Source organism: Sturnus vulgaris, chromosome 1 (genome assembly GCF_052056855.1).
Source record: "Sturnus vulgaris isolate bStuVul1 chromosome 1, bStuVul1.hap1, whole genome shotgun sequence".
NCBI lineage: Eukaryota > Metazoa > Chordata > Aves > Passeriformes > Sturnidae > Sturnus > Sturnus vulgaris.
This window is the reverse complement of record NC_142243.1, coordinates 126,526,864-126,554,140: the sequence shown is the minus strand read 5'-3', so window position 1 is coordinate 126,554,140 and position 27,277 is coordinate 126,526,864. Positions and strand designations below refer to the sequence as shown.

Genomic DNA, 27,277 nt, shown 5'->3' with positions numbered 1-27,277 from the left:
GTAACAATTGGAAGATAAACTCTTAATCACAATCACTGAGGGGAAAAGAATCTGACCTGGACATGCACTTGAAAAAAGAAACTCCACTTTCTACTACTGCATAACATAGGAGGGGTGACTTTTTATTTCCTTATATTATTACGTATATAGTGGCTACATCAGCCCAATTTTCTAAAAGCCTGGCTTATCGCTTATTACTAAAAAATTTTAAATATTTCTGAAAATAACCCTTTTCTATTGAAGGGGCTCAACTGCAAGCCTTTGAGACAAAAGCTTCCTCTTTGTCTGAACCACCAAAATCTTTCAAGCAAAACCTAAAAGTACATCTGCTATAGAAGAGGAAAAAAAATAAAGAAGAAAAGGAAAAAAAACCCCACACAACAGGAAAAAAAACAAAATTAAGCAACCAAACACTAAGACTGTGTCAGTATCAGTGAAAAATTTCTCTGAGACAGTCTCCAAATGCCACTGTGTTATTTCAGGTTTGAGTCCCCAATTCAAAGGACAGTTGTAAAAAGGAGAGAGTTAGGAAGATGCTTGTTTGATCCAAACAGCTGTGGTTCAGATCTTTGGGGAAGTGATCGATAAATATAAATATTATTTTATGTTCTGTTTTTAATGTATTTATATGTTTATTTTTAATTTACTCTAGGCTATTGTGCCAATGTATAAGACAAAGGGAAAAAAGTGACTAAGAGACTGGGCATCTCACTTCTAAGTCTATTAAATTGTTTAATGACCCGTATATACAGAGTGATGCAAAGTAAAAGCAACTTCTATTTCCAGACCTCCATGAAGCTGGATGTGAAGGTGCCTTAAAATCACTCCTGTTTTAGGTCAATGTTATTTATCATTGTCTATACTTGGAGCTACTATACATTGCTTCAAAATAATAGACTTAGCTGGTCTGCATGCCAGTGCCCACTCACATACCCATGTCTGATTTGGGGATTAAAATAATCCTTATCTCCTCCCCCTTCTATACACCTCTAGTTAAGACGAGAAATAACAAAGAAAAATCTGATTCCTCTGCTAGGATATTTGATTTTAAAAGGCGCATTACAGTGATTACATTACAGTGTTATTACAATTAATATTTACAATTACTAACTTGTAATAATACCAGTATTACTAACTACAGTTCTTTGCAGAGATATGTGAAGAAGATATGTGAAAAACCTATTAAATGTTCGTTCATTCACTGAACAGTATTAATAAAACTGCTTAATTCTCACTTTCACTTTGCAGTAGTCTTGTTTCTATTGCTACTTGGACTTTATTTGAAGAAGCTTTTATTTGAAACCCTTTGACTGACTTCCACGTCGGTTTACCTTCCAGGGTCTGCCTAGTATTGTTTGGGGTAACGTTTTTTCCTCTGTAGTTCTCACCATCACAGCCTGGATGTCTGGAAAAATTCGCATCTCAATTTTCCCTTTGAGGTCTTTCCTCAAATAATCAATGTATTTTCTTTCTACCAGAAGAAGCTTTCCTCGTCTTTTGGGTCAAGCAAAACCTTTCCCTCCTACAGCTTTTCTTCTCGTCCCACTGACATACTAAAGTCTCTGAATTCTCCAATACATTATTAATACTCTGCAGGGGAAGAGAAAACAGGGAAATGAGAAAAATGCCATGCTGAACAACATGCCTCTCCCTATAGAAGACTGATCCCTCTATTGCAATTCAAATCTTCTGCTCTCTCACACTCTGTCCGTATTACAGAGAATACTGGTGCTTCCTAGCAGAGAGTGAGTCCAAGTGCCTCTTGGACTCTGTCATCTTGGACCCTGTCATCTCCCAGCCCTGTATGGGAACAAATTCCTGCAGAGCACCAGGCTACCTCCACTTCCCCTATTCCACTCCAGACCTGGGATCCACACACGGATTGCCTGGCCATGGTTGGAGAGCTGCCGTGGCGAGATCCAGACAGCGATCTGCACACATCCTCCGTAGGCTTGGAGTGTTTATTCTGCTCATAACATTCACAACACTGGAGTTTGTCTTCCTAATCCTTGCTCGGAGCAGAGTGTACAGAACAATTAATAACAGCTAGCACACAGAATTAACACGTTACGGTGATGCCTGCAAAACTGCAGTGAAAAACAGTAACCTGAGTCAAGCCCTATCTCACATGGTGCCACGTGGATTCTGCAGAACTAGCTGTCACAGCAGCCAGGCTGCACATGCTTCATCCTCTTCCAAGAGGTGGAATAAAATTGTGCTTCCTACAAACATGGAGAGATCTTGGGTGGCACTGAATCATAACTGATCTTAGAATGATCCAAGAGTTTCCAACAGTCATCTAAATTTAAAAAATATATAATCAAAGCCTGTATCTTTACATGCTGTACTGAGGATATCAAATTATCTGTGGAGTAATGCTGATGAACTATTAGTCAAACTCAAATCCACAGTCTGTGAATGCTCATCTGAAGGCAAACTTCTTGTCGTGCTCTTTGAGCAGAAACAAATTAATTAGTTGTCAAATGGCCCTTTCTGTCTATTGTTTGTACTTCCAAATTAAATAAATGAAACACTAATTATGACACAGACACTCCTCTCCCACACTGAGTGATAAGAAAAACAAAATAACCCAGACATGCAGATTCAGTTGTTTACTGTTGGAGTAGTACCTTTCCTTAGTGAGACTAAAATTGCGAACAGAAAGGCATCTTATTTACATTTGAAACACTCCGTTCTCGTATTCATTGTTGAAGTCTAATGTCGTCCTCTGAGAACAGTCACTGAGGCAGACAGAGAGATGGAAATGCGGGAGCAATGCTGTGATTCATCCCCTTGGCCCAGGTGTTCCGACGTGCTCTCTGTGCCAACAGCTAATGTCAGATCCACAAAAAAGCAGGGTACAAATACAAGCCTAAATGAATGTGCAGTGTGACAGGGATGGGATCCTTGCCTGACCCTGGAAGACAGTCTGTTTATATCCTGACTTTAACAACAATAATAATAGAGAACTAAACGTTCTTGTATCTTTTTGTTTTAGCCCACATAATCAGAAACATCATTAATGTTCATGCCCTTATCCTTCTTAAAAATCCTGATAAACTGTTTATCCGGATAACCCCCCACTGCAGCAGTGAATTTCACAGGCTGATTATTTACTGCAGAAAAAAAGAGTAGCTCTGAATTTCGCTGAATGCCACCTCCCTCTCCTACTACAGTGTCAAGTAAAGGGAGCACATGGCTGGGTTTCACTCTCTCCTTCATCATTTTATATACAGCCCTAAGCCATAACACCTTGTGCTGTGATCCCTTCAGATCTCGCAGGCTAAAGCAGGGTCAGAACTCGGAGGAGAGATCTCCAAGGAAAACACTAGTGCTACAAAAAAGAGTTTTGGTAATTCATTGATGGTGCTCTCTGTCTAAATTAGTAATGAGTCAGTGCCCTAGCTTGGTGTTTAACAGCACCGTCCTGTTAGGAAATGTTTCCTTTTGGTTGAAACAAAGAACAGATTTCACAACTGCTTGTACTTAATAAAGTTATTAAGTACGTGGCACTTTTTTTTTTCAAAGGAGGAAGAGTGTTAAGACAAATGTCTTGGCCAAATTTCAACTTGTAATTATGTTCTGCCTACCTACAGGCAATTCCCTGTGCAGTTTCACTTGAACACAGCTTTTTTTTTCTTTTTTTTTCACCTGCCTTGAACATACTTGCAGTGCAATGCTGCTGCACACAGTTCAACACGAGCTTTCTTCCATTCTACCAGTATGTACATGAAGATGGCCCTATATGCACTTAGGCTAACACAGAATGAAGGAGCACTGAATTTAATTAACATTGTTAAAACATTTTGAAAGCCTCTGAAAAAAGGCTTTACAGAAGTGTAAAGTATTACCATGGTTTCTACAGTCTATTTATTTAGACTTAATAAGATTCCCTTAACACACACACACACACACACACACACAACCCTTTTTTGCTTTGCTAAGTAAATGCACATTAATAAATAGTAGTGTTACCCAAGGCATCAAAATTCATTTTCATCTAAGAACAAACTCTCCCAATATGGCCACCCTGTATTCCCTTTACCCTATAAGAAACTGAAGGACAAGTGCAACTTGATAATTGGTGGAATGATCGAAAATTGAAATTTTTGATCAAGAAAATGAGAAAGCAGATTCTTCATTTGCCAACCACTCTCTGAAAATACAAGCCTTCAGTATCTTTTGACATTTAGCCCAGGGCACTGTTAGCTGATCTGAATTATGTATATGAAGTGAGATTTTCAGAGAGAATTGGGGTCTGATTCATTTCAGTCTTTATAGGTTGAAACAGAGTGAAACTGCAACTAGAGGCAAGTTGAGAGAGATGGAACAGAACTGAAACTGCATCTGCAAAATACTTGCTGTCAGAAAAACTGGCTAATGGATAGACAGCTATATTCCTTGCAGCTCAAATCTCATCAAACTTTACAGGTTTACCTCTCTTTTCTCAGCAAATCTGAATGTGGCAACCTACAGACCACTAAGTTCTACAAGTTCTGCAGTTAGAATTAAAGCAACAGATGGAGAGATGGAAAATACTGGCTATATTCATCTGAAATTCTTGAATTAGTTCCTTCCATGCCCCACCTCTTGGCTGTTTGCTTTCCATGAATTTCTCCATACTAAATCTGCTGACCTAAGCAAGGAATTTGTTTCAGAAACAGCTATGTTTAAACACATACTGCAGAATATCCAGGGAAAACACATTCTGAATGTGTAAACTTAGCATTCATGAAACAGCCCATTTCTAATGGTACATTTGCAATCAATCAGGGAACAGAAATATACCAGGTGTCAAACCAAAACTAACCGACAAAGCACAAAAGTTTAAATATATTAAATATTGCAACTCCTTTAGGTTTCAGCAGCAGGACTGGGCACAGTTTTTGAAAGATATTTCTAAGACAAAAAAACTTGAGAGAAGCCAAATTGAAAGAAAAGCAACATCTACTTTAGCAACCAGCCATATATATATATATACATAGAAATTAGTAAGGGATGCTTATCATTCCTTGGGTTACCTCAGGAGCCAAATGCAGAATTAGCATGGCTTATGGGTGTGGGACAGCTATGTGGTGCTGCCTTGGCCATTCCTACCACCTGTGCATGCCACCAGCAGGACCCCAGTTTACAACACAGCTGCTATATCCAAACCCCAAGGCTGGTGAGATACGGAGTCAAACAATTGATTCTGCCATCCAAGTCTAATGATATTGCTGTTGAGATGAAAATCATCTGCATCATGGAGACACCCACACCTCAAGCATAGATGATTCTCCTGTAATGGCCTTGGGCATATGTTAATCAAGAAGGGTGACAGAGTAGAACTCAGCAATGCTCCACATGGGAGTACACGAGTGAACCACTGGGCTGATGAACAACCACCCCAAACTACCCCCACTCCTGAGTCCTCCTGCAAAAAAAGAATGGAATCACTCAAGAGTAACTTCATTTATTGCTCTCATGGCCTTCAGCTATTCATCAATACCACTTTATCATCAGATGTATCAAGAGTATCCAACAGATCTACAGTAATAGGCATGCTTTAATAGTGTCTAAAGGGTAAAGAACTGCCCTGATGCCTCTGTCATCAAGTGCAGCCAGTAGCACTGATTCTGCCTGTCATCTTGCCTTTAAATATAGCAATTCCACATGCAGGTGTATTGAAGTGGCAGTAGTTTCACCAATTGATGCCTTAATGTGCATATTCAGTCAGTCCTAATTTGACTCTATCTTCTGCTAAGAGAGTAGGTTAGAGTTCCCAAGTCAAACTCTCCACAATCTTTAATTGTAACTGGCATCAAATATTCTAAAACATATACATATATTCATTTCAATAATCAGTACAATTAGTTGTGCACATAAATATTTAATGAGCCTTTGAATTAAAGCTCCAACAGTTTAAGAGACTGGTAATAGGAAACAATATTTATTTCATTGGTGGGTTTTAGGATCCTGAAAATGAAAGAAAGAAAAGATCTGTTCCTTCTTACTGCTAGTACAGACTTATTCCCTGTAGTGATTTGACCAGATTAAAAATCAGCATTTAAATAGAAGTCACCAGTTCAAAAGAGTAGTCCAAATTTGGAGTGGTTTACAATGCTTTTGCAAACCAACTGTCTCATGGTCCATCAGAAATGCTCTGGCACTCCTACTCCGTTTTTAACTCAGAGCATAAGCCATCATAAGTCAGTTTTGCTCATTGTTGTTATAATCAAAAAAGCCTGGAAATGATAGCTCAGGTATTTACCACAGAACCATGCTTGCATTCAAGTCATTATACTGGGGGATTCTGCACTGATGCTCTGTAGTTAGCAGATATAACTTGTCTTCCCTTACAGTGCAACCTTGAGAACTAAAATTTATTCAAACAATTTTTAAAAAGCAATGCACAAATTGAGACCAACCTGTTTAAAAACACTGTTGAACTGCAGAAGTCACTTGAACATTAGAATTAAAATAAATTCCCAGGATTTATCTTATAGATGTTAAATTCATTTAAATGTGAATTTTACACTTTAATCACCAAGCAAAAGTGAATTCTTTAAAACACACATATAAGTTTTGATATGTATCTGCCATTGTTTGTTACAATGTCTTATTCTTTACAGCAGCATAAACCAAAAAAGTTCCCAAAGGGTTAATACAACTAGATGACAGAAATTCATGAGCATAATCCTAAACAAGTGAGTTGAAGTTCTATCAGGTCTATTTCATAGCATCAGGGATTACTGCTAGCAGTCTAATCCTACTGAGCCTAAGGGAGGTACGTTGTATTGTATTTGAAATCCTGGCCAGGAAAGAACGGAAGGTTAAATGGGTGCCTTGCTCTGTAATCAAATATCACAGGCACTACTTATCTATTCAATGAACAACTAACGTAGAAAATCAATTAGGAAACAAATAGCTTCTTCTTTTGATTTTTTTTTTACCTCACAAAAAGAGAGTGAAGAGTAAATGTTTTTATAATACATGTTTAATGAAACTATATCATATTAGAAAATAATCTATACATAGACCGGCAAACATTAGCTAGAAGGTACAAAACACCCCATAGCAACTGCTGGTGTTTTAATGCTATTTCTTTAAGTACTAGGGCTATTTTCAAGGCTAGCATGTATTCAAATTCTGGCAATTGAGCATCTTCTGAGCATATAAAGCAGCACACAGAAACTACTCATACAAAAATATTAACTGACTGCAGATAATTGGACTGTGCTCAAATGAAATCACAAATACATATCCGGTTGTTTGTAACTGAACATCTTAAATTATGTATCAGCTGTGAAGAGCATTTCTTCAGCTGTGCATCATCTTTTGTTCACTTGGTTAAAATCCCAGGAGTACTGAAAAAGGCTGAAGCTCCTGCTGGTCTTTGTTCCCAGCAGGGAGAACTCCCTTTTGGTGGTCTTGAGGTTAACACCCTACCCGCCTCCCCCCCATACCTGTCATTCTGAATAGACTTCACAGTCTGTGCACACAGACAAACAGCCTGACCTGGCCAGCTAGCTTGACCCCTGGGCAGGAAGAAGATCACATCTGGTTATTAATATTGGGACATTAAAAAAATGTAATCTTCAAGGCACTCGGAGAAGCAGGCTGGCAATTATACAGTAGGTACGGGATGTCAGTCAGGGAGCGTGTTAGCCTGATATTATGTCCGAGAACACCAAAACGTTCGTTTTGCTCTGATGAGGGGTTTCAAACACAGTCTCCCTCTGTATCTCTGAAAGCTGGCAAGAGAAGTTTGCCCAAAGCACTTAAGTCTCCAGATTATCTGTTCTTACACTTCACAATTTTTTACACAGTTTTATAATGTAAAACATCTGTAGCTGAACATTGATGCAACTAGAAAAAAGATCCCACGTGATTTTATAGTAGAGGAAGGCAACTGATAAAGAGAACAAAACCTCTCAAAATTACAATTGTGAAAAACACGTTCCCATTACATTCTCTGAGTGTTTTACCTCTATCCAGATTTTTTAGTTTGTTCATTCTAGGCATCTGCATAGTAGACAGTTTAAACACAGTTTATGTAATTGGCTAAAATATACAGAAACACATTTGTACATGCTTGTGATATATACAGATGTATTTATACAAAGCTTTATATAGCACAGATTTAAGTGTCATGTGTGAAATCTTAGTTCCACCAAGTTCAGTGGAAAATTTACCATTTACTGGAGTTGAGACAAAAATTAACCCTACCTAAACAACAACACAGTCCCATTAAGATATGTACTGTGAATATCAAAGCCCTGATTTGACCCCTTTACATTGCCAGATAATTATTTATATGTGGCCCCAGTGGTTATACTCTAAGAAGAATGAAAGACCATGGTCTGGAACTATTATATGTCATGTGTTTTATCCCAAGCTTATTGATGCCGCATGGAAGATTTGATATTGTCAATGTGAACCCAGCCGAGATCCAGCATTCTTCACAAAGGGCACTCTGACTGCTAAAGGCACATTTCTACACCTGTCATATGAAAGGTAGAGGATCATGGTCTTCAGAGAATTCTCAACTGAGTCCTAGATGACAACATCAGCAAAATCTCCATGCTTGAAACAAGACCTAAAATTGTCTCCAAGAGTAATTATTATTAATGCTCCCAGCCCAGTTAGCTTAAATCAGCTGTCATTAGTTTGATTTTCTGCAAACCATCAAGACTTTTTCCTTGCTTTCAAACAAAAATATTTCCTTTCAGATTACACTGGGGCAACACCCAGAATGGGCCTTTTACCAATGATGTGTTAATCCTATGATCTTTGAGTCTGAAAAAGGAGCTTCATAGCATTGGAGGTGGGAAGTTTCCAGCTTTTCGACAGAATGCTGGCACTTGTTTTTAGCTCTGATAGGCTTTGAGAAGTCAGACCTTCAAACTGAAATACTACTATGTATGGAAAAGCTATTACAGGAAAAATGTAAGACGTTTCTAAAATATATTAGTCACAAAGTTACAGCAGTGTTTTTCCCCCTTAATATTACTGGGGCTTGGCTCGGTGCATGCAGCCATATGAAAAAAAAGTATTAATAGAAACCTACAAATTTCTAACATATTTTTCCTAATGCAAAATATGCAGCAGGTTTAAAATGCACGATAGCTTCCTGTGGGATATTCAACATACCTTTTTTAGCTCTTAATTACTTGAAACAATACAGCCAACTCAAGCTCAAGACAATTAAATTTTTATCCCAATCATCCCAGATAAATAGAATGCATGTACATAAATACATAGAACAAATGTACATAAATACATTCATACACAAGAGAAAGTGGAAAAGAAAGTTATTGGCAGAAAAGGAGAAAAATAAAAGGAGTCTAGGGCTTGGCAAGAGTGAAACTGGGTTAAGTGCTGCGGAAATCTAGGTGCAAATGGCACTGTGAAAATAGACACGTGGAGACGCTGGTAGAGAAGGAAGCAGAATGTGGTGAGGTGGTAAAAAATGGTTGTGTGTGCAACTGAGGTTGCAAAGAGTAAACCACGAGGCAAGGATGACACTATGCACACTCCTGAGGGAGCTGGCATCTTGGAGTGAAATTCCAAGCTTTGGGCAAGAGAGGAAATGTTTCTGACAGGTTGAGGCCTTTTAGGGTGGAGGCTTTCTGGTTTTAAATAGTAGCTGCTTAAAAAATGCTCACAAATGTGGAATAATTTAGGAGGAGAAATGGGCTATAAATGAGGTGTCCTAGTGTGTATGCTCAACCACAGAGTATGTCAGGGTTATCAATATCCAGTAACCTGGATTGATCTGTAAAAGATGTTTAGGAGGTGGATTTCACTATATCAACTCACACTCTGTATCAAACAGGCAAACAGCTTCCCTGAGAGGGAAAACAGTCCCAAATTCACATCTTCTCCTCTTTTACACATCCTCATTGCAGAGCAGTCTCTCTGACTCTGCCTTTGTGACTAGCCTTTTATCTAGAGCACCAGGCACAAATGGGAAAGCCCTAGAAATAAACTTTGGGAGGAAAACAGGAACAGTAACCATCAATTTCAGCAAGAAATTACCCAAATAACAGGACTTTTTGAACTGGATAATTTCTCACAGTAGTGACAAACCACAGTAGTCAAACCACAGGAGAGCCATGTCCCAGTCCATTGACAGAGTTAAGAAATACTGTCGTTTTGGAAAACTTCTCTATCCTCGGAGTAATACTGAGATCAGCAATACTGCAACAAAGATGGATTTGGCCTACATTCTCCCTGCTTCTTTCCTCTCATCACCATTTTAATAGAAAACAAACTATGTTTTTAAAGCTTCAAACAAATTCTGCAGAGGATAGAAACTAGCAAAACTCTTCTATTTTTCCTGAATATCTCCAAATATTTAGACTTTTGCTTAACAATATGACCCATCTCATATTAAAGAAACCTCACAGACTCTGCTCATGCCACTGACAGATGAGAATCTTATCTTTGTGGCATAGTGAGGAGATAATCTTCACCAAAAACTAAATGCTGGGTGAAAAGTTGGGGGATGGGATGTGTGAATGAGAGCCTCGTGAGTGTTTTAGAACTGAAAAAGAACAACTGGTGCTGGGAAAAAACTGTGGTAGCTCATCAAGCCCAGAACACACTGACACAACCCAGGAAGATGATGCCTTAAGTTTTAGCTTTTATATTTTTGAGATTCTGTGCTGCATTGGTGTCTGACTCTGAACTTCATATAAAGTGTTAGCAAGTTCTCTTCACAGTTTAGTTAGACAAAACAATCCTTTTCCAGCCTGAGAACCAAGGACATCCTTGCAGCTTCAGGCCTGAAAAGTATAAACACTGAATTGAGGAGAGAAATCTGGGAGGATAGGACTTCATAACCTGAAGCTGTAATTGGACAATTAACCCCAATATAGAAATGGACCCAAACCTTATAAAAGTGTGAAAACTCGTGACTGGTTGTCCATCTTGGGTCCATCTTGGGTCCACCCTAGGTGTAGCCTAATCCAGGCTCTTGTACTGCCCAAGATGTATCTTTGAAGGCCTTTTAATAAATATCTACTTTATTCCTTTAACACTGTCTGGCCTCTGTTCCAGGTAGCCTCTCAAGGCATCAAAGGCTCCCTGCAAGGTGAGCACAAGAAAAATGAAACCTACCTGAGCAGGGGATCAAACCACAGGACTGCAGTCAGACCCTACAGCTTGTGACAGCAGCCATTGCCTTTCTGTAGCAGATAAAAAGTTTTCCGCAGTCACCAGCTGAGCCAGCTCTGCCTGGGAGCTCCCCAGGTCTCCCTGTGCAGCAGAGATTTCCCTGTCATCACAGACACACATGCACTCCAGCTTCTGCCCTTCCTGGTCCTTCTCCCAACACATCTGCTGTGTGGTGTGTGGTGGGAAGGACAGGGCACACTCAGCTGGCTCCCTGCCTGCTGGGGACTCCCTGACACAAGCAGAATAATTCTGCCCTCCCCCACGGCAGAGAACTTGCATCAGATCTCCGGTTTCTTTTTTGCCCCATTAATGGCAGAAAGGGAGCTGAGCCAAAATTAGAGAGGGCTGTCCTGTGACTGTGTGTTTGTCATGTTTCCTTGTTTCAAGTTTTCTCCAATGACTAATAGCCTCTTTAAGAGTTCCAAACAAAAGTAAGCTATTCTAAGATGGAAATTGCTGGGCATAGTGAGAAACATTTAGAAGTATTTCTTTTTATGGGGGCATAGGAAATAAAAAAGGAAAAAAACCCTCAATATTTATATACTTAAACTTCTCCAGAAAAGGGAAGAGGGAGAATGTAAAGCATTTCAAACCTGATTTTGTGAAAAAAAAATATTCAGTGATCTGCTGCCAAGATAAGTGCCTCTTTTGCTTTAACTAATTAGCACTATTACAGGGTTCAGTACTGACATTTCAGCAGTAATTGATCCTCTGATGCAATTTTTGTGTATTTCAAACTAGCCAATACATCCAGCCAAGGAGGCTGTGCAAGGATGGAGGCTGGCAGTCAGCACAGAGGTGCCAGTCACTCATGAGCATGACCTTGGATCCTAGGATGCTAAACAGACACTCCCAGGAGGAGCCACTAGGACTCAGTATTCTAGAAAATTAGACCCCTAATCCCTCCACTTTTAGCACTTTCTACTGGCAGGTAGCACAGCTAATTTAAATTCAGGTATTGACTGTCCTGAACTAGTGCTTATGTAGAGTCACACAGGGAATTTGAACTTCCTGGCTTGTTCTGAAATTAGTATTTCATTTCAAATTTTGTGCTGACTTGGTGGGGAGGGAATTTGGCATCGTATTTTCACATTACTTCACACTACATACAGGGTAACATGGTTACTATATATTTCTTTCTCTTCTAAACCCTAATGTGAAAGGTTTTAATGTCAAGCAGCATGAAGGCCAGAACAATCTAAAAGTCAACATAGCTCCCACAGTATGAGTTCAACCACAACAGACATCCCATCTGTATTTCATGGTATACCTTAATAACAATCAATAATACATTAAAGTTAGCACTGAACAGTATGAAAAGAGCACACTACAAAGAGGCAACTGCAGTTACACCTCAGCCTTGTAGTCCCCATGCAGAAACAGCATCTTCTATTTTGCATCAGTAAATAAATATCTGGGATAGATATTTGCAGATAGATGGTTAATTAGCTATTTCTGTTCTTCAGGCTCAGCAAATAGTTAACTGCCTACAGACATTTGCACCTCAAGCCACTAGGTATAGCAATCCATGTGGGAAAGCAATGACAGGCAGCTATCTGAAGAGACAGGCAATGTGACATGGGCACAAGGAGATACTTCTTTCTCTCACTCTCATAATATTAGGGGGAATTTAATTACTCCATGCGTTAATTCAGAGCTGGAGTTTTTTTCCACTCAGCTGGCTATGCAAAAGCAGCCTAACCACGTAATGTAGGCACTTAACAGAGGGGCAAAAAACTCATGGATTAAAAACTGACAGAGAGAGAAAACAAACTAGATGAACTAACAGGGCATTTAACAGAAAAAAAAGTTAACTCTATGTCTTCTAACTGCAAACTAGGACTTATCCTGCAGAAGTCATAAATGAATTCATGACAGTCAAGACCAGCCAAAGAAATGTGAGAAATGCCAGATACTTTTAAAGTTAGCTGAGCATGCAGAAGAAACTCAGTATTGACAGATAAATTCAAGAAAATGTATATTAGAAAGAATAATTTGAACCAGTCAAACATGTTACTGGTGTCTAAGTTAAATGTAGCTACTCTGGGACACTTCAGCATCAGTTTGAAGGGGGGCGTGGGAAGAAGCATGTAATGAAAGGCAACATATTTCCAGCACAGACTGCAATAGGATTTGTTTAAAGCAGATTATATTTTTGGATGCACCAGGCATGGGATAGTAAGATCATACAGTTCCACTGAGAACAGTGTGTTCAATTCTGAAGTGTCTGTGTATCTGCAGAAAAATTTAACAGCGGTAAAAGGAGTTCAGAGATCAGTGATGGGATTAGCAGAAATGTGGAAAAACTTCCACTAAAAGCAAGACTGAATGGATTGAATTTTTTTGTGCAAATAAAAAAGAGGCATGATAAAAAGACCATAAAGTAATCATAAAGATTAGTTTGAAGTTATAGAGATTATGTAAAAGATCATACAGCAAGTAAGAACACACGATCTTTTTCATTCTGTTACTAGATGAATTAAAATAAACAAAACTTAATAAATTAATGACAGAAAAAATTAAAAACAAAAAAAAATATTTGTAAGCAGGTTAAATTAACCTGTGGAACTCCTTCCCACTGCATGTGATTGAGCCAGAAGCTCACTTTATAAACTGATTTAATGTTTGACTACTCAAAGACGACTTTGGTTGGGGGGAATATATACTTGAATACATATGATAGTAACTCATTGCAAAGTACAGAGGATATATGAAAAGAACAAGAATTTTCCTGTATAAGCAAAGCAACATTATGCTATATTTGCCCATGAAATCTTTTTTTTTTCTGCTTTGCTCTGAGAAGCAATTGTGTTAGGCAGTCTGTGGCAAAGAGATTAGATAAGGTGGACTAATGGTATAATTTGCTGTGATAGGACAATGATTGCATACTTGGCCTATTAATGTGTTGTTGCTTTTAAAATAACATTCTCTTCTGTTATGGACAGCCACTGCAAGAAATGTACTTAACTAACTTTATTTGCAATGGAGTATTTTTCATTAGGACAGGTTGGAAAGATATCTCATGATTAAGTGACTCAGAAAGAGCTCCAAAGAAGAAAGAAATATTCTTTATACCCAGACCAAATCCTGATAATTTCAGCCCTAAAAGAAAATTATAAGTAACTGGCAGAAGGAAATGAGAAGAAAACTGGAAATCCAACCTTTACTACAGCAGACGCTAACATATATAGACCTCTGTACAGCATTATAGCAGATGACAGTAGCAGCCTGGGGTATGTATGGACACCACAGTTTTAAATCCTGTTTATGCTCCTGGGAAGTGCACACTTTTATAAACACATACACCTGCCTTTTTGTTACTGTGCACTGCACCCCCTGTGCAAGAAGCCCAGCCTCACACCACTGCAACTTCCTTCCTAACACTTGTTGGATAATGTCTCTCTGAGCTGTTGTGAGCATGGACAACTTCAGACTCCACCTCTAATTCTCCCCACTACTCGAATTCATCCTTCCCAACTACCAACACTCTATTATGTCCATGTAAAAACAGATACATGCAGACAGAAAGACAGACATATGTGAAGAACTTATTATGCTTAATTATAATTCTATGAGGTCCATTTAGATTGTCAGACATACTACAGGCCAACCTCTCACTCACCTCTGCTTGGTTAGAGATACATTGGTTATTTTTTTCCCCCCAAAGCCATGCTCTTTCCCAGTACAGACAGTATTGACCTTACCTTCTAAATTTATCAGGACAAACAACCACTAGAAGTAAAGAAAAGACATTTGCTTAGTTCCTGCTGTAGACACATGAGGCATAAAACCTTTGTATCTGGAGAGCACAAAAGCTGAGTGAACTGGGATACAGGCTCTCTTGTAGCATGAGATTTCAGAGTCTCCTTTTATTGATTACCAGCTCAACTCTTCCTTATCATAAAAATTGATACTTACACAGAACTCTTCAAAACCAGCATAGCTCTTGTACCGTGTGTGCTGCAAAATGCTTTTGGTAAACCATATCATCTGTTTGATGATTTTGAGGTAGCTGAGGCCACAGAATTTGAGCTGCTCAGTGAAAAACTCATGAAATAAAGGAAAAGACTTCTTGGAACCAGATCTTACATGTAACATGTTGAGTCAGAGATGATCCCACAAACCTATTTTTGCTTTTTGTGAAATAAAAAGACAACCCAAAAAGGCAAAAAAAAAATTTCAAAGTGACTAAGAATGTCTGAGAAAGGATCTGCTCTTTCTCAAAAATACCTGTAAGTAGTCCTAATGACTAGCTACAAAGATTTTCATTCCTTGAGTTCTATAAGTCACAGAAATTCACGTGTTGCAAAGATATTGTTGAAGCCTGACACACTAAAAAACACACCAGTGGAGACAGGAACAGAGTGACAGAGCACATTGACAGCATATCCAATTCATCACAACCTGTGAGACTACCTTAGTAAATCAAAAAGTGACAAAGGATATACACAGCCTAGGTACAACACCTATTACTGAGATGCATCTGTAACAGGGTTAGACCCAGGGGACTAACAATACAGCAGTGCTTTCAAATCTGCCCAAACTCTAGGTCAGAAATTTGGTAAAATTAGTCCTAAAACTATTTTCTGCAGTCTGTGATCTTTGTCATCTGAGAGCTGACTTCAGAAGATCCTGTCCTGATATATTCCAGGATTCCAGCTTCCTCCTGGGTCAAGATTTTGAGTTACAGAAGTTCCTGAACAAATAAGGACATAAGGTTTTCAGAAACACTTGCAGTTTGGAGTCATTTTTTTTCCAGCAGCTTTATTCCTCCTAATTTCCAGTCATTCATTAGCTGCTTACATATCTGCAAATGCCAAAGGTTGTTTCCAAAATAGTAACATCTAGATATTAAAGCTGTCTTATTTCAGTAGTAAAGCCAGCTTTTTTCCATGCTCTCATCACTAGCACACAAATAACAAGAATACCAAGATCCTCCTTAGACTTTGTTTCATTGTTCTGATTGTAAAAAGATCAAGTTGCTGGTCATTCACAAAGTGTTTATTCAATTAGAGAGTGGTAGTATTTTTCTCCTCAATCTATTTCCCATAGAACAAGTTTTTGTTGAGGTTATGTAGAAAAGAGGAACATTGTTGTCTGAATGGTATGAACCTGTGTCAGGGGAAGTTCAGCTTGGATGGTAGGGAAGGGTTCTTTACTGAGAGAGTGGATGGTCACTGGAACAGGCTTCTCAGGGAAATGGTCATAGCACCAATCCTGTCAGGGTTCAAGGACCATCTGGATGACACTCAGTCATACAGTTAAGTTTTAGGTAGTCTTGCAAGGAACATGAAGTTTGATTCAATAATCCTTATGAGTCCCTTCCAACACCAGACGTTCTGATTCTCTGATTCTGTGAATAAGAAGTGCCCTTCCCTCCCCTTTACCATTAGAAACCAGAGTTTTGAATATAGGATAAGGATAATATCCATCATAGCTATTATGATACTTGAGCCACTTGCAACATTTTAGGGTTTTCCATGGAAAACATTTCCCTTTTTAATAAAGTTGTTTGGACACAACTGACCCCCCACCTAAGAACTGCTATAGGTCCAAACACGTGCTTAGGATGCCAATGGAAAGATACTATCTGTGCTAAACAACTTTAAAATCAAGAGATGTAGACCATTGGAATCATCTGATAAAGTTCTGGAAAGGGTTTTCACTGGTGGCCTTTGTTTTAAAAGAGACTTGAACTTTCTCTAAGAGTAATCTAGTTTTCTGTTAAAGGCTGTGGTACAAACTATCCCAGAACAGCAGATTCTGTGCCATCTTTATGGGTAAAGGTGGCTCTATGGTTCTTTTCTCCAGGAGCAGTGCAAGGAAGGAGTGCATATTCTTGGTTTTTGAAAGAGTTTACAAGGGAGAAAAGGGCCTACAAATAAATAGCCTTTTTGGGCAGAACACTGAGTACTGTCCCTATATGCTAGGCTTCCTGCACACAATCCAGCAATAAACCAGTAGTTATACAGTCATGTATTTTACACATGTAAATCCTGTGAACAGCATGGTTTGATCAATACTCTAGGATAACAATTTTAAATAGAAAAAAAATCACATTTTTTGTTAGGCAACCCTGATGGTCAAACATTCACTCTTGGAATGAGGCTAGTATGTTACTATTCATAGCTCCCATTAGCAATATGTTTCCTATTCATGCATATAACCAAGGAATATTGCTCATACTCCTTGTATATGACAAAACCATTTTTTTATGCTATTGTAACTGCTACTGCAATAGGATGCCCAAGGCATGGGAATCTGCACACTTCATCATTCAAGGACTACCTTTGCTCAATTTTTGTTTTCTTCAATACCCCCTGCCTTCAAAAGCTAAGGATTATTTTAATGCCTTCCTTCCCACTGGTAGAGTAGAACATACAGTTTCCCCCGAGGCTATGGTGCACAATACGCTGTGTATCTGTCTGCTGCAGTACTGAAGGGTTGGCACCTTCTGCTGCACACCAAGGGGGTAATTTCTATGACATCCTCCTTCATAGCCTGTCCACAAAGCAAAGGTCTTGAAGTTCTTAGCAAAGCTTCACTTTTTTAATGTATCAGCATGAGGTTGTACGATCATCAGTCGGCACTATCTGCCTGTATTAAGTACACCAGTCTAACAGGCCGACCATCAGGTTCAAAAATTATTACAAGTTATCACTTGTAATTATAGTTTATCAACATAAATGCTCTACTCACATTTAGAATAATTAATACATATTTCCTGTTGTACTGTATTATAATTTACCCACAAACATACACATGGAAGTTTATCCAAGAAAATACATCTTCTGCATTGTGCCCAATCCTTGCAGAAACCAACAGAAACTGCACTGCTTAGTATTTCACACCAGTATCTTCACTATCCTTTCTTATCCTTTTCTGCTGCAGTAGTACCCCAAAGGAGGAAAAAAAGAAGAAATGCAGAAAATTAATTTGTCTGTCTAGCAATACAGACATATATAGAACCAATACAGTCTCAAAACCTGTGTATCAAAAAGCTCAAATCTGTCCTGTACATATGAGGTCCATCAGATTTTACTCCCATTAACTCCCCTATAAAATCACAATTCTGACATTTAGTGGGGATAGACCAGCAAATGCATAGACCAAGGCAAAGTTTCTTCTAAATTACTTAGCAAAAACAATAGCAAAACTAAATTACATGTATCCATGTCAAAATATAACTTTCCTGCCATGTGTCAGCCTTTTTACTTTTTTTTACTGCTCATTTTTAAATATGTGGAAAAGAGCGTAGAGAAAAATCTCACCTGGGAGAGTCTGGCAAACTAATTACAATTTTAGAAAAGACACCTGTAGTGAGTTGCATAATATCAGCTAAAATCTCCTAAGGGTAACAAGAAAATCTATGTTGCAAGGCTGTGAGGGAGTGGCTGCTAAATCCATAGCTGCAATCTATTAATGCACACATACATATGCACTCACATTGACATAATACTCTTACATACACTGTACCCTGCATCTCTGCTTTGAATCTCAGTCAGAAATAATTACATATTTCTCTTAATGTCAGAATGAAAGAATTTCAGGCACAAAAAATAGCTGCTATACAGCCGTTTTAAGTGCGTTGAGCATACTGAATAAATGAGGCTGATCCTGCTGCTTTGGCTCTCCTTGCTCACTTTTCCTGCTCTGCAAGAGGACCTACTCCCTCGGGCTCCACTGGGCAGGCTGCACACTGCAAGTAGTCTGGTACAGCCTCCTTTCCAAGAGCAGCCTCACACACCCTTACCCAAGACAGCACACAGACTGGAATTCTGGACAGCATTTCAATGGAAGAACAGGAGGATTCTTCAAACTGTGATTTGAGAACACCTCCCTGTTTCAGCAGTGTACCATAAGCTGAATGCAAAATACAGTATTTTTTAACAAAGACCATTATGTAAGACATTCTAAGAGACAGACATCTGAATATCAAATTAAATGTGCATAAAATATAATGTGAAAATGTTTACTGTTTTATTTTAAATTTATCACAAAAAAGGAAAGTTTTGAAATTGCTATTTTACCAGCCAACAATTTTTTTTGCTAGTTTGGGGGGGGGTTTTGGTTTTTTTTAATAAATATTCTTGTCTATAGTGTACAAGTACATACAGTAGGCATGTACATTATTTGTAGCTATGACTACACAATGTATCTATAGCTATGATTGCACTGTGTTCTTTAAACACTAGTTTCTCTTTATACTTGTAAGCACAACAGCATAATCTGAATTACAGTAATTAAAACTTGCAGTGGAAATTCAATTTCATAAAACATTTAAAACCTTAAGTGAACAAAGATCCCAAAGGACTTTAAAAATTGAAATACCTTCTATTCTCTATATGAGACTTGTGTTGAGGAACAAATTAGAATAACTTTTGTTTATTACTGAAAATAGTTTTCTTCTAAACAAACAAAAAGAATAACATCAAGCAAAGCTTGGTTTGGCTCCTCAGGTGTACAGACATATTCCAATTTCCTTTCCACAATGATTTTTATGCAAATCAATGCTGCACAATCTCCTGACATCTTTTACCATCATACTGGGACAATGACAGTTAAATAATTGGATTGGCATTTTTGTAGAATATTTTATTTTATATTAAAAAGTTAGTGCAGGACAATTGAAACGAAAAGAATGTGACTTTCTCTTAATTCCAAGCTGATCAAGTACCAACATTTCATGCCAAACGGAGTAAAGCAAACAAAGTGATTTGGGCTGTAAGTCCATTCATCCCCATGTGCATATACTTCACACCCCCCTCAGTTGTTAATTCCTAACAACAATGCTTTCATCCAGAACAAGGATAATGAGAAAAAACCAAGCAGTGTTCCTTGGGGAACTGTTACACTAAAAGTTACCTAAGGTCTAAATCCCACTTGTGCTTTCTGCACGTGATAAAGATGAGCAAAGCATTCAACACTCCTGGCTGATTTAAAATCCAAATATGCAAACAGCATTATGGAATCCAGACAGACTATTCTGCTTCACTGATGACAGATGCAGAAAAAAGCTGGTCTGATTAATCTTTTGACTTTGAACTAGCAGAGAAGTGGACACCTCTCTTTAAAGAGCAACGCAGAGCCCCAGCTGAAGAGCAGGTGCTGCACGGTATTTGCCTTTCCTGCAGAGGATGCTAGCTAGCAGGACCAAGCAGCTGACCATGAAAATTCTTGGCCCTAAGTGACCCAAGAACAGATTATAAATCCATCCTATAAAATATAGCAAAAGCCCCATTTGTTCTTCCACCCTTTCAACATGTGATGTTATACATTTGCGATTCTCTTATTTTATTGGGCTCTTTAGAAAGCTGTTTATGATCATTTGCAGGCAAAACAAAGGTTCATTGTAAACTCTCTTTTAAGTAAGCTGGAAGGTCAATATGAAACAAAGGGCACCACTTTCATAACTGCTTACATGCAAACTATGCTTGTGTGTGTAATATTACAATGCATTTCAGCAAAGGGATAGAGTCCTAGCTAATTACAAAGCTAACATATAATAGTATTGCATTAGCAGCCCAAGAAATTCCTACTGAATTGCATACATCTGAAAATAGAAAGACGTGTTTGTGCTGAAACTTAATTATCTTGGCAAAAACTGTGAGGGCTTGATTCTCAGAAGACATAAACACAAAGCTCTGCTTTACACTCCCAAGGATCTAATTCTTTGTTTATTCAGACAACCTCCATCAGATAAAACTTACCATTTGGATTGACTAATTTGCCTTCTTATTTATAGTATCTACAGCTAAGTAACACAATTACAGCTTGGTTTGTGAGCAAGGGAAAGAATACTTCTGACCTACAAATACAAGGTCTGAAAGAGACAATCGGTGTGCTCTGCCAGGTTAAAAAAGTTAATGCTGCTGCATTCCACCCTAGGCAAAGAAGACAAGCCTTTTCCAAGGACAGGTCTGACTGAAATGATTTTTTATGGGTTCAAAGTAAAACATTATGGTAAAAAAATGAATACAGCTTTGTTTGTTTCTTCCGTCATTGTTAGCAATAGACATAAGGGTATTCTGGTTTTGAGCCCATATGGAAAGACCATCAACACTTTCTGCTTCTGGGTCCTTTGCCAAAATACCATATCCCACATGCCTTTTACCTTAAAACATAAAAGAAAAGGTGTTGTTCTGGTCAAATAAAGAAATAATTTTTACTAGCATACGTCTAATGTTAAAGCTGCCTAAATCCTGCCAAAGACATTACAACACCATCTGCAAAACAGATTTTCATTAAATTGATCAGTTTAAAGTTAAGCAGATAGGCAGATGATGCTTTTGAGCTAACCTTTAACCTTTAACCTTCTTAAACTGAAATCAGGTCGCTCCTTTTGGGTAATATCTTTGCCACTTGAGAGCATGGGAGGTAAAGTGATCTACCAACATTTAAAAATCATAGCATTAATAGTGTTGCGGTTCAATATTTTGTCAATAAAAGGAAGACCAAGGTAGTTCTTGCACAGATGAATATTAGTCTGCTAACTGCTGCCTTTCACTTTCCCTGAGCTCCTCAATAGTTGCATACACAATTTAAACTGCAGTAAATATACAGTATAAAAGCAATGTCTGTTGAAGGTATTACCAGCTAATCAAATAATATTTTTAATAAACTAGCTTCAAGTATTTATTTGTGATTAGAAATTGATCATGTCATTCAGTTACTTGGTAAATGTTATTTTCAGCCATTCCAGCTTACTTTACGAAAAGACTATCCTGCACTTTTTTATTTATTAATAAAATATCCGGAAACTATTTTATGAGCACAGGACACGATATATGTGGTTCCCTGAATCAAAAGCTATTTGACTAACCTACAAAATGGCTGCCTTAAGGGCAGTTCCAGCTATATGTATTTTACATCCACAGAGACAGATCACTGTCCTGCCTCAGCTTCCCAAATCTGCAGAAGCTGAATGCTTCCTCCTGCAGAATGGAAATGCACTCTGTTGCTATAGAAGTTTTCTCTGTTTACTTGTGGAGTCACTGAATTCTTCTTGATGGATGCTGCCAAGAACTTGCAACTCTTCGGTGGTTTAATTTACTAATACTGAGCTCCACAATTCCAAAAGTAAGTCTTTGGGAAATTCATTTAGGCCAAGCTGAGTTCACTCAGGGTAAGGCTGTCTTTGTTCTGGTTCTTAGCAGCCACATTACCAACACCATTTAAATACTCCACTTCTGTAAGGAACAACCAGGCCATTTCTTCTTTAAATAACTTAGAAAACAGCTAAAGGTTCCACTTTGCCACATTTAGAATCTAACTCTAAAAGTGACATTTCCGTACTGCCTAAAATTATACAGCTTCAGAAGAGAAGCTCTGATGTTCATGGTTCCTTCAAAAGCTACCACTATGAAAAGACATCCTTTTATTCCATCAGTAGTTAAGCACAGGGAGAAAAATCAAGCTGTTACAGCAACATTTATAAAAAGAAAATTCACAAAACAATAACATTTAAATAAATATAAATGACTGAAGAAAAACTTTGAGGTACTTGACAAAGCAAAGGAACAAAGTCACAGATTCTTCTTCTGTGCTTTTAGATGGTTTTAGTATTAAACTTTTTTTTGCTGAACCATATTCACAGCTCCTTAATTTTAAAAGAGTTAAGAGGAGCTGCTTGAATATAAACACAATTCATGAATATTCAATATTGCTCCCAAGGCATGTATCTATTACTCATACAAATTAATGTTCTTTTTTTCCTTAGGTGCTCTAAAAGTTTATCCGATGTATCAAGAGAAAAAAAGTTTACAACTCTCTTGCTGGCAACAGCTTCACCAAGACCTGACGAAACTATCAAGTCTGCTAGCAGATAACTTAACAGACTTTCAAAACTGCACTTATTTCCATCTTGAGGCCTGAGTGTACACTTACAATTAAGAGTAAAGTTTGTTGGGTGATATACAGAGGCATTACATTATATTATAAAGCACGCACATCTAGAACATTTTGGTCATTCGGGACGTGTTGTAGCACTTCATGCCAACCCCAAATCTCAAAAAATAACACTAATACTTCAACTGATCTTTTAAATGTGACACTCCTTCAAATTAAACTTAAAATGAAATTATATAAAAATAGCGTATGCATGTGTATATGCTATCTGCTTTCTGAGAGTCACTAAACCTAGTGGGGTTCAAATTTCCAAGATTCTCTAAGAAGTCATGAGGGACAGAAACTTTCTAAAAAGCTGAGATACTCACTAGCAATCCTAGGGACACGTCCTTTAAAAAATACACGCATCAGGAGAGTTGGAACCCTGTGGTTAACAGCCAGACACTTTCAATTGTCCTACTTAGGCCATGAAGCCTAGAGGCTGTCTGGGAGTTTATGGATTCCGTTTCCACTGGGATGTCCTAAACTGATTCAAAGACTCAGCTCCAAAGGCTGGCAATGGTCCCTTGCTGTGTATGATAGCTGCACTACATACATGGTACTGAACAGCTCCATCTAACAAACCAGGACCTGGCAAAGAAGCAGATTCAGCAGCAGGACTTTTAGTGATCAGGGAAAAGAGCTAATACTCTCTCCCTTAGCATCCCATATCAAATATTTTGTAGGACAGGCTGGAAACCCAAACATATTTGATGAAGGTTTCTCTAGGGATGAGGTTGAGTGAGTGAAGAGGAAGTACCGTTTCGAGTAGATAGTTTGTGCACCTTGTGACTATAGTCTTGGGTTTTTTTAAGCAGTTGGCATCTTATTTTCAACAGTCTCAGAAACTTTGGAGTGAAGCCATCTGAGAAAAGCCTTCTGCCTTCCCTTCACTTACTCTATCATTCCTGTCTGTGGCACCATTTGCAGTAGCACTTCCTTGAATGGCGGCATTTTAGAACAAATAATTGAAATAATGCAGGTTAACACTCAAAAAAACAGATGGGGACCAAAAATGTGGGTTTCTGTTTTGCTTTTTTTTTAAAACACCCCGACTTAGAGTGTAACTGCGCAATGTAAATGGAGGAAGCAAAGAATGGCTTCATGGATGACAGGGAGCAGGAACCTCTAAATGGAGTTTGGCTGCTAAGGCAGGCTGTGTCACTAGACTCTCAGCTCTTTTTTGTACTTTTCATAACAGGATTTTAGATCTTAAAAAAAAAAAAAAAACAGCAAAAAATAACACCCTCTAGAATTAAGGAAAAATGCAATTTCAATAAAATTCATTATTAAATTAGCAGAGCAGCCAGCACTGTGGGACAGTATAATAGACCAAAACTTGTGTTACTGTCATTTTTGCTCACAGCAGATGCATCAAGGTTACAACTATCAGGTTATAAAATGAACATCTATGTTACTGCCTGTGCAGCATGTGTTATCTCAGACCAACCACTTAAACATGGCTGAACACCAGAAAAACGTTATTTCTTGCTTAAACTAGAGGTCTGCTGAGACTTTTCCACATTTTTTCTGTATGTACAGGTCTTCAACATGATTAGAAAACCAGCATAGTTGCTGTAATCAGCAGATGACTCCTGATAGTTTAGTTATCACAGATTTCTAGTATAAATCAATAGATAACACTTGCAAAATGGATTTTCTAATCATATTTAGAGCTTGTTACAGTGACTAATGGTTTGCAATATTTCCTGAATTTTTATATCCCCTAGACAAAAGAAGTTTTTAATAAGTTACAAAGTTATTCATCTTGGAAATGAATGTGTTATATTTTGTACATGAACCAAGACAATCAAGCCAATCCAGTAAACACACTGCAGAAAATAAGTTACCCCATAATTAGGGTTTGGAAAAAGTCATGACAAGTTGTGTAATAAATGGTATTCATCACTCCCACATATTCATTATATCCACATAGTTTTTTCCAGTAAAGATAAAAATATAGTTGCCATTCTACTAACATATTTATCTACACCACACCCTTTCATGTTTGTGAAAAATCATTACTGGTTTGGAAAAGAAGGGCAGACAAAAGGATGACAATGCTTACTTTTGAATATCCTTTGTAATAATGTGGCATATTGCATATGCTTACTGAAAATACCAATGTAAAATAACTTGGCTGTGATACATTATGGCTGCAAACAGATACATATGCCAGAAAGTGATCTCCTTATGATTTCCCTATGCACGGTATGGGAAAAACATCATTTTCCATAATCTCTGTCAAGCTTCTGATCAAAATGTAATGGACAAAGTCTGAAAAGGTTATGAGAGATGCAAAACGCCTCTAGTCATTTATTATGAGAGAACTTTAATAAAAAAACAACTTATGGAACCTGTATTTGTAGAAAGTGCTTCCTAAATGACTCCTCAGGCGACTGAACAGGACTTATCCTGTTCACTGTTCCTATCCGGATCACTCCTTCCTGACTAACCTGCAGTTTTTGTTTGACTATATGCATGTCCAATAAACTTTTACTCTACCAATTAATCAAAGTCCTGTCTGATGAGCACTGAAAGGGTTAATTTCTCAGCCTACTTGGAGCTGGCTGTCACAGACTTACCTTGTAGAGTTTCAGGGCTGCCTCATGCCTGTGATTGGTAGTATGTAAGCGCAATTTATCCACGCTGTTGGTGTAATAGTCACAGGCGTTACATTTCAGGTGAACTGGGTTGCCAATGGCAATACACTTCAGCCTCCACTCATTAGTTTTGCCGCCTTCTTTAATGTGAGCCACCAGTTGATATTTCTGCATATGTTTGTCAGTCTTGCAGTGGAGCTGGAAGTTGGCTTTGAGCTGAGTGTTGTAGTTACAGAGCTTGCACTGGTAGATGTCTCCAATTACAGCCCTCCACTCCTCTTCGGGGAGTGAGCGCTCACTGCTCACATGCACACTTAGGGCCTCCAGGCTGTCAGAGGTGAATTTGTTGCAAACAGCACACTGGAATAGCTTCAGCGCTGGGTCACTGATATAAGGTGACAGCTCTCCTGCAGTAAGGAGGGACAGGTCATCACCCATTAGCTGACCACTGGCAAGCCGGATTTCAGGCGGCAGCTCATTATTTACTACAGGAAAAAAAAAATTAAAAGGGAAAGTAGAGACCAGCAAGCATAGCACACACAAAGGAATCCGTAAAATAAAGCCTTGACAAGGAGTTTGCTTTCTCTAGAGCTTAAACTATAAAAAGCTGTAATAGGATTGAATCAGGATCAATTACAATCATCCCTTTCAGCTTCTAAATTCCCTCATCAGATAGCTTTAATTACTCCTACTGGGCATGATGTCATTCTGGAATTTGTATTTTCAAAGGCATGAAAGTTGATCAATAAAATAACAAAACAGCAATGCTTTTGTAACTTAAAAGGCAAGATTAACTTACACAGCACTAATTGTAGTTTTGTTATATCCTTTAAACGATGCTAGAGGTAGGTCAATATATACATGTATATCTACAATATATAAATTAGGTTAAGAGTATCTAGACTAACTTAGCTAGTTTTGGTACCACATCTCAGCATTCCTAATTTTAAAATATACCCGGTGAACAACATGGGCAAAATTTAGGTACGTCAAAAGGAAACATTACAAATTAACAAACTTTGAGACCTCTTTTTAGTACGAGTCTGCACCATTAGGTAACAGATAAACAGCGCACGGCTCACACATAAGCATTTGATTCCAATTTGCCCTTCTCTTACACTTGGAATACAGACAATTTGCTAACTATAAAGGGGCATTGTCAGGTAAGAAAGAAAAGATTGCATTCCTGCTGGAAAATGTTGACCTATTCAGATAATTAAAAACTGAGGAAAACAGAGCTGTCTTTATCTTTCCTAGTTTGTTAATTTGATAGCACCTCATTATGTGATCAATTAATTTCATTCTCTACCTGTGGACCCCGCACACAAAGGTGGAGGAGAGAAACATGGGATTGCAAGGATGCAACCACATCAGGGGGCCAAAAGAGAGGCCAGTGGAGCTCCATAACCTCTTTCTGGTTGAACTTGCAATGCTCCCGTCACTCCTGCAACTATTGCCTAGTATGTGAAGCTTTTACAGACAAAACTCGATGCAAGATGATGAACAAACAACAGGCTTTTGTCTTCTGCTGGAGCTCTCGTAATTGTAAGTGACAAACTACCATAAGAAGACAGATACTGACCAAGTCCCGGTGCCAAAGCCGCAGCTGTCGCTGGATCAAGCTGGAA

The 27,277-nt window shown here is 38.3% G+C and overlaps 1 protein-coding gene across 4 annotated transcripts in view; it reads right to left on the bottom strand.

Annotated features, from left to right (window-relative positions):
* Positions 1-27,277, bottom strand: part of ZFHX4 (zinc finger homeobox 4) — a 150,149-nt gene that overhangs the window by 96,636 nt on the left and 26,236 nt on the right. For 3 of the 4 annotated variants that reach the window (XM_014870702.2, XM_088176450.1, XM_088176454.1), the window contains exons 2-3: positions 27,232-27,277; positions 25,632-26,134 (exon numbers count right to left, since the gene is read on the bottom strand). The exon at positions 27,232-27,277 is cut by the window's right edge and continues 2,578 nt beyond it. In XM_014870702.2, the coding sequence (XP_014726188.1) occupies positions 25,632-26,134; positions 27,232-27,277 (549 nt within the window). The remainder of the gene's footprint in view (positions 1-25,631; positions 26,135-27,231) is intronic. The other variant, XM_014870705.2, reaches the window with a different exon arrangement.